General features: G+C 40.7%; 1 protein-coding gene across 1 annotated transcript in view; it reads left to right on the top strand.

Annotated features, from left to right (window-relative positions):
* Nucleotides 1-7,500, top strand: part of LOC138046171 (uncharacterized) — a 31,257-nt gene that overhangs the window by 8,528 nt on the left and 15,229 nt on the right. The window contains exons 9-15 of the mRNA XM_068892847.1: nucleotides 1,353-1,448; nucleotides 2,888-2,958; nucleotides 3,034-3,124; nucleotides 3,263-3,415; nucleotides 4,068-4,200; nucleotides 6,482-6,544; nucleotides 7,389-7,500. The exon at nucleotides 7,389-7,500 is cut by the window's right edge and continues 1 nt beyond it. Of these exons, the coding sequence (XP_068748948.1) occupies nucleotides 1,353-1,448; nucleotides 2,888-2,958; nucleotides 3,034-3,124; nucleotides 3,263-3,415; nucleotides 4,068-4,200; nucleotides 6,482-6,544; nucleotides 7,389-7,500 (719 nt within the window). The remainder of the gene's footprint in view (nucleotides 1-1,352; nucleotides 1,449-2,887; nucleotides 2,959-3,033; nucleotides 3,125-3,262; nucleotides 3,416-4,067; nucleotides 4,201-6,481; nucleotides 6,545-7,388) is intronic.

Here is a 7,500-nt window from a genome sequence, read left to right as displayed (position 1 = left end):
AGTAATGTTACAAATGGAGCTGTATGAAAATGTATCTTTGTATAACAATTTTTGCTAAGAATTGATTTTTCGGAAAGTGGATGTTCTCTTTAAATGGCATGCGATCGCAGTTAAAGGAGAGGTTATCTCTGTTTCTCATTCGTAAACAACAGCTAATTTCGTACATGTTGCGCGTGCTTTAGATGTCATGTGTCGACTGAAATATAGGTGTTTAACGCAAATTATTTCGAAATCGGTTCCAGGATATTTCTAGCGTACTTTAAAAAGCGAAAAGGATGGAAATCACACCTTTTCGTGTACCAAATTATGTATATTTTCGACTTGACTCACAGAAAGCACTGAAATGCCTTCAAATTACGTCATACCGAAACCCCGCCAAAATCCAGTTTATCGCTGGCCATTTTCCATTCACAGCAGATCAGGGAATTAAACCCTTTTTTTTGGGAAACACCATATTAAACGCAAACGATAGACGCCTTCCCGTTCCAATAAACAAAGTGACCGTACGCCAATACAGTGACAACCAACTCAGACAACAAGTTGCAAAATTGTTGAGACACTTTCATTAAAAAACACCTTTTCTAGCTTCCAATGCCTGCCGTATCTAGAATTTAAACCTTTCCCACTTCCTCTCCCCCCTCCCCCTTTCAATGTTGACTGCTTAAGTTCCCAACATTTTTTTGTCTTGCTAGCAACACTGATAAGGGGGGGAGGGGGGCTGCAGTGTGAGAGATAATAGGGAAATTAATTACGCCCCAAGAAGGTGAAGTGTCTCCACTATTTTTGCAATTTGTTGTAGCTCGAGCCGTACTGGGGAATATTGGCCCTTGGTCGTGTTGTACAGACCTCGCTGCACTCGGTCCGTACTGCCACGACCTCGGGCCAATATTCCCCAGTATGGCCCTCGCGCTCAGTTAGTGAGAAGTTAATATCCTCTCTTTATTTTAATCTTACTCCATGTTGTTTTCTTTGCAAAGCCACTGATAATTTTTGATTTTAAGGTTAAAGGTGCTGTTACACCCGATAATTTTGCAATTTTGTGGCAAAAGTTCTCACATAACTAAGACGCTAAGTGAGTCATTGAGCCAGGCTGAATGGTAAATTCTATTGGGGAATCAGAGATGTACTAACAAAAAACTTGCAAGATGAGAACAGGGTATTAGAGCAAAACAGAAGAGAAAGAGTACAGAAAAGATTGTTGTCAGTATTCCTTTATCACATCTTCTTTAAGTTTATTTTTAAATAGTCCTTTGGCTGGAAGATTTGACAGATTCATTGTAAGAATGGGTCCCTGAAATTGAACGTTGAATTTTCCTTATTCAAAGCATCTACATTTTCTCGTTTACGTTTAGGTGCATTTTTCAAGGAGCAATTGTGGAACACCTTCAGATTTCTCATTGCACTGTTTCTCGTCTTGTCCTTGATTGAAGCTCAGCTGCAGATGAAGAGTAAGTTTTAAAATTGTTTTGTCACAATTGCATGTATTGCATTTTCCTTTCTTTAATCCGTGGGTGGAGACCTCTATAGGCCATTCCAGAATTGCGCAGGGAACTGGGGCAAGTTTCACATTTGAACCAATCGATAAATTGACACCATCACATGAAAGATACTGTAACATTGAGATTGGCCATCTGTCCAAGTTTGATGCTTTTAGGTCAAACGGAGACGAAGTTATGAATCTCAACGTTATCTTTCATGTGATGGTGTCAATTTATTGTGAAGTGAAGGCATGGGCTGCTTCCAACAAATAATATTGATGGTAGTATGGAAATCTAAACTTAGCAGAGACCGAAAGGTAAGAATCTGTTCTACTGCAACTGTACGGAGAGAGTTGGATGCTGGTCCCTGCATTCCAGAAACAAGTAGTGATGGCTCTTATAATAAGGCTATTACATGTATGTACTGCCCCTTAACATAAGCTGGAAGGATCCAGTATCCAACAAAGAGCTTTAGAGTGTGACCTTCCTCCAATTTCAACACTACTCCCAGCCTTCTCAAAATATTTTTGTGGAGCAGGTCACAAGGAAAGTGGAGATGGTTTTGGTGCTAACGGCAATCAAACGAGTGCCCAAAGGATGCAAGCTTCTAGGGAGTTCTGGGGGCATGCTCCCCTAGGGAATTTTTTAAATTAAATTTTAGACTCTCACAGACTGATGCAATTTAGTGCAATATGGGGATTTAAAGTGACGAAATTTCACATATGGAATTGACACTTGCATGGAGTCTCATAAGAAATACTGGAATGTTAGTTAAATACACATTTCATGTCTGCGATGCAAAAAAATACTGTGGACGTGAATTTGTATGTCAAACAAGCTCTTTTCAAGCTTTTATAATATCTCCAGTGACTTAATGTTACAGCTAAAAATGTGTTGTGTCTGACATTTTCTGACTGGAAGGAGACAGTCAAGCTTTCTGAGGAGGCGGCTCATTGAGCCGTCGACCGGCCAGTTTTGAGAAGGCTGTACTCCAAATACTTGTACATGTATGTGTAGGGACTGCAGTGTAGAGGTCAATTCTTTGAGGAAAAAGGTTGTTATCCATGTTGTGGAGATTAATGCAAAAGTGATTTAGTGGCTTTTATAATGGTGAGAGCCAACGTTTCTGGGTTTTATTCCAGGCCTCAACATTAGTACATTGTAAATAATGTCAAGGCCTGGAAATCGAGTACCGGTAGGGTCAGCTTGTTGGGTTTTCCTCTCTGCTCCAAAAGGTAATTATTACTGGCTGAAAAAAATCAAACGTTTATGATAACTTCAGTCCCTTTCATACCTCTCCATTTTGTGTAATTGGATTCAGTGTTAATTGTTTTGACATTGCACCGGTGCCTTAATCAATCACCATAGTAGTCAATAACTTTAAATCTTGTTGTTATTGTTATCTGCAGTGAGCTCCAACCAAAAGGACATTCAGCCCGACAGCTTGGACCGAAACACTCGTTTCACTGATGTGCAAGGGGTAAGTCACACCATGACTCTTTTCTATTGTGGTCACTGGCGTCATAAGCGCTAATGACAGTGTTGCCTTCTACAGGTGGAAGAAGCCAAACAGGAGTTAAAAGATGTGGTAGAATTTCTGAGGGACCCTGAAAGGTTCAAACGCCTTGGTGGAAAAATGCCGACAGGTGAGTAGCATTAGCAGCTATGCAGGTGAACTCTAAAATGTTAGGACCTCTCAAACGAAATAGTAAAGTTGTTTCTCAGTGAAGTCTGGAAAGCGTTCTAATGAGTGGCTGGAATGTTTCCATTTTGTGTCTCGTTAGGTGTTCTCCTAACTGGCATGCCTGGAACGGGGAAGACTCTTCTTGCTAAAGCTGTCGCTGGTGAAGCAGGAGTGCCATTTTTCTTTTGCTCTGGTTCAGAATTTGATGAAATGTTTGTTGGTGTTGGTGCTGCAAGGGTTCGGAATCTCTTCTGTAAGTAGTATTGCTGTTCATCAGGCCACAGTTGATCAAGGCCCAGATACATTAATTAACTTTATCCGGTGGATAAGTCACTAATAAGTATCCAACAGTTTCAATCTGTGGAACAATTTTAGTCTTTGTTCATGTAACCTTGAATATAATTATGCATACTCTAAGCACATCTACATGTACATGTAAGTAAAGGCATGTACGTGCAATAGGAATGGCACCCATTCCTGGCATAACAATGGGAGAAGCCACCTTTGGGTTTACAATGTACCTATGACTGTGGCCAGCCTTTTGTCTTGTCTTGCCTTGTCTTGCCTTGTCTTCATCCTCTCTATGCTCTGGATAGTGACTTACAGTACATGTACTGTATCCACTGGATAAAGCTAGCCAGCTTTTTGAACAAATGGCACCAGAAGTTCCATGATTTTTTCTCTGAACATACATACATGTATGCAGTAGCTGGATTAATCAAGGTCTTGTTTAAGGTGAAATTTGTTTTCGAGAGAAGCCAAGCCGCTATCCAGGAAATTTGGTCATTAAGCCTGCGAGTTTAAGTCTTGAATGGACCATGTTGTTGGCAAATCGACCTAGTACAAGAAAAACTTGTATCTGAAGCAATCATTAGTATTTTTCTCTCTTCTTTTTTTTCTTTCAGCTGCTGCTAGAGAGCATGCGCCATGCATAGTGTTCATTGATGAGCTGGATGCTATCGGAGGCACCAGAGTAGTGCATGATCACCAGCCCTACTCGAGAATGACCCTAAATCAGCTTCTTGTTGAATTGGATGGGTAAGTCATAAATGGAGTCTTGGAAAGTTTGCATATGGGAGCAATTAGGCCATTGAACAGTTGACTTCTTACTGTTCTTACTTCTTGTTGTGATGGAGACCTCAGTTCTTTTCTCGTGCAGATTGAATTGTTCTAATGCTAACTACAGGTTGCCTGTATTTGCCTAAGACCAGTGACAAGGTTGTAGGGTCCCTTACACTAGGTTTCTACAAAAGTATGGGACCAATAAATCAATAAACAATAAGAACTCTTAAATGATCAAGTATAAACAAATTTCGAAGTCTGATCTAAAATTGCACGTGGATATGCAAATCATTAAAAATATCTGAAACTTTAGAAAGCTAAGGTGTGAATACAAGCCGAAGGCGCTTTTATTAAAAACTACTGCAACCCGGCTCATAAGGAATTGTGTATTAATTTTTGTGGCTGAGAACTGGTCAACGAAAAACATACACAGACGTACATGTAGTTGAGAGTCGTTTTTCAGAGAGGTGGGCTAGGCTGACACCGTCTTGGTTTGATCTTCAACCGAGGTGGCATGAAACAGAAAGTGCTACCTTGCTCTTCCACTTGCCTTTGTGTCGCCTTGGGTCATGTGCAAACGTAGATGCAGAAAAGGAAAAAAATGTGTTCTTGTTTTTACCCTTGCTTTTGCGTAGCATGTGTGAACAAGGCTCCAGAGATGTATCCAGAGTGCGTCATTGCGTCCTGGGACGCACTCGTTTTCCTTTTGGACGCATAGATTATGGAACAAAGGGTCCAATTGGACGCAGAAAAAAAAATCGAATGTTTATGCAAATTATGAACGCTAGGAAAAACATGCGAATGGCGTATTTCACAAGGAAATTGAACATTCCCATTTCTCACAACGGAAAAATGATCGAGTTCCTTAAATTTCAAGATAAGCTGTTATTTTCGGATTTTTGTAGTCGAATAATTTCGTTTTTTCAACCATTGTGTCCAGCTTCAGGAGTTCAGTTTTGAATTCGCACGTGTTGCGTGAGTTAGGCGAGACAATCGGCGACACTTTCGATCTTCCGCCAGTGATAATTAAACATTTCAGTCGAAGTTCAGTTTGTTGCATACTTTTCAAGTGAGTTTCAAGCATTAGTTCGCTTATCGTGAGGGAAATGACAGAGAATCCAACTGCAAAGTATGTTAAATTTTTGTTTTGTGCAACCCTGTTGATATTAATTCCGGGCTCGCACGTGTCATCGTCTCGGTTCTTGTCTTGCACGTAACTTGTCTGTTTTGCAAATTATGCAACTTTTCTTCGGAGTTAGTGTTAAAATTAACGTGTTGAACATGAAACTTGAATGTATTCAATCGCTTGATTATTAACATTGGCCGTGGCGAAGTCACGGCCGCACAGGCCGATGATGAACTGTGTATCGATCGCTTACATTTGTTTACTCTTTTGTTCCTAAATTACACCTCAAATGTTGTTGAAATAAATGATGCTCTTTTAGGGAAAATTGAGACTCAGTTCTGTTTTTTTTCACTGTGGAGATCTAGATAATTTATCAACTGGAGCCAACAGTTCCTAGAGCATACGGATTCCTCGAGACGTTTTCAGATGTGATCGATGGAGCTTTGACAGCCCATACATTTTGATTGATGAATCAACAGTTTCAAAGAAATTGATCATTTTAAGTACATGTTTTTGGGAAGGGATAAGGCTTTATATTTGTCCAGTTAGAAATCTGAAAGGGTACGTACTGCAGCAGCAATTAAGAGGCAATAGATCGCATATTAATTCTTGAATATTAATTAGCTGGACCCCCAAACTTTTCAAAAAGGGGTCCAGAGGAACCCCAAATTTGAAAACCTGGATACATCTCTGAGGCTCGTAGGGACTGTTTGCAGGAGAAAACTCTCCCCGGCGCGAGTTCCATGCCGGGGTGACTACCTGATTTCGTATTATGTCTACCCGTTCCAGTCCACGGAGAGGTCAAGTTCTCACCGAAACGATTGGTTGTTCTTCGTTTTTATGACACTGTTCTCGATCCGGTGCAACAACCAATTTGATACCAATTTTCTGTTGGTATCTTGCAAGCGAATACAGAACCACGAGAGGGATCTGGGCTGAACTCGCGCCGATACAAAAAGTCGCCCCGGTATCATATACATGTAGGCATTACCTTAGTGCGTTTAACTTGAGGTCAGATGGTTACTTTAAGCACCAAAATGGTCAATGTTATTACGTATCTCAAGAAAACGTTTCTTTCTGTAGAAAGTAAAGAAACGCAGTGCTGATCTAATGTGATTTTCTCCGTTTCAGTTTTGACAAATCCGAGGGAATTGTAGTCATTGGGGCAACCAACTTCCCGGAGATTTTAGACAAGTATGCTACTTTAATTTGTCTTGTTCGCAATCACGCTGTCAAAATTAAAGTGTGTATCGTCAAGGTTCGCCTGAAGAGGCTCTCGTCTTCAGCTAGTCGCCAAGGGGAAGGAAAGGAAAGGAACTTTATTTAAGTGTCTAATCTTCTAGCGCTGGAACACTAATTGGGGACACTGTAAATTGAAATTAACAAATCAACGCAAATCAAATCAAATTTTGATTTTTGAGAAAAGGGGAAAACCGTAGTACCTGGGGAAAAAAACCGAAGACGGCCACTAGTAGTTCATCTGTTTACTATAGTTTGTTTGTTTGTTTGTTTGTCAGCCCATCTTCAATAAAAATGATCTGGGGAAAAAATGGCCGCCGTATAGTCAATGCAGAAATAAGGACTTTAAGATCTACGACCGCGATGTCGACGAAAACGTCACTTCAAAATCTAACTTGCACTTTTAGAAGCATTTCCCTGTTATTTTATCTCTTTCACGTCGTGCCACATGGTCGAAGTAGCCTTATAGTAAATTGAGTGTGATCGGTTTTAGTGTAAAAGTAGCGATTGAAAGGTTCACATTTGTGAGCTCACGTTATCACGGTCTTCCAAAATCTCAAATTTGGTGATTATTTTTCTTCTGTTAACCAATGATACCATTTTTTTGTGTCGGGTCTTTGCTGTAGCCTTCCGGCTTCCGTTAGGTCCCAAGCAACAGACAACAGAGCTACCGTGTTCTGTCAGCCTACACTGTAGTGGTAACAGGTCGACTCTGGGGCGGAACCACCTGTATTCCACCGTAGGCTTGTAGCAAAGGTCTACAGTTGTGTATTAAGTAACATTCGTGTTCTTCACACAGGGCCCTCATCAGACCGGGTCGATTCGACACTAAGATTCATGTTCCCATGCCCGATGTCAAAGGTCGGCATGACATCCTCAAGCTTCATCTGAAAAATGTTCAAGTTGCCGAT

This window comes from Montipora capricornis, chromosome 1, assembly GCF_036669925.1.
Source record: "Montipora capricornis isolate CH-2021 chromosome 1, ASM3666992v2, whole genome shotgun sequence".
Lineage (NCBI taxonomy): Eukaryota > Metazoa > Cnidaria > Anthozoa > Scleractinia > Acroporidae > Montipora > Montipora capricornis.
The sequence above is the reverse complement of the archived record's forward strand: the minus strand, read 5'-3'. Positions and strand labels throughout refer to the sequence as shown.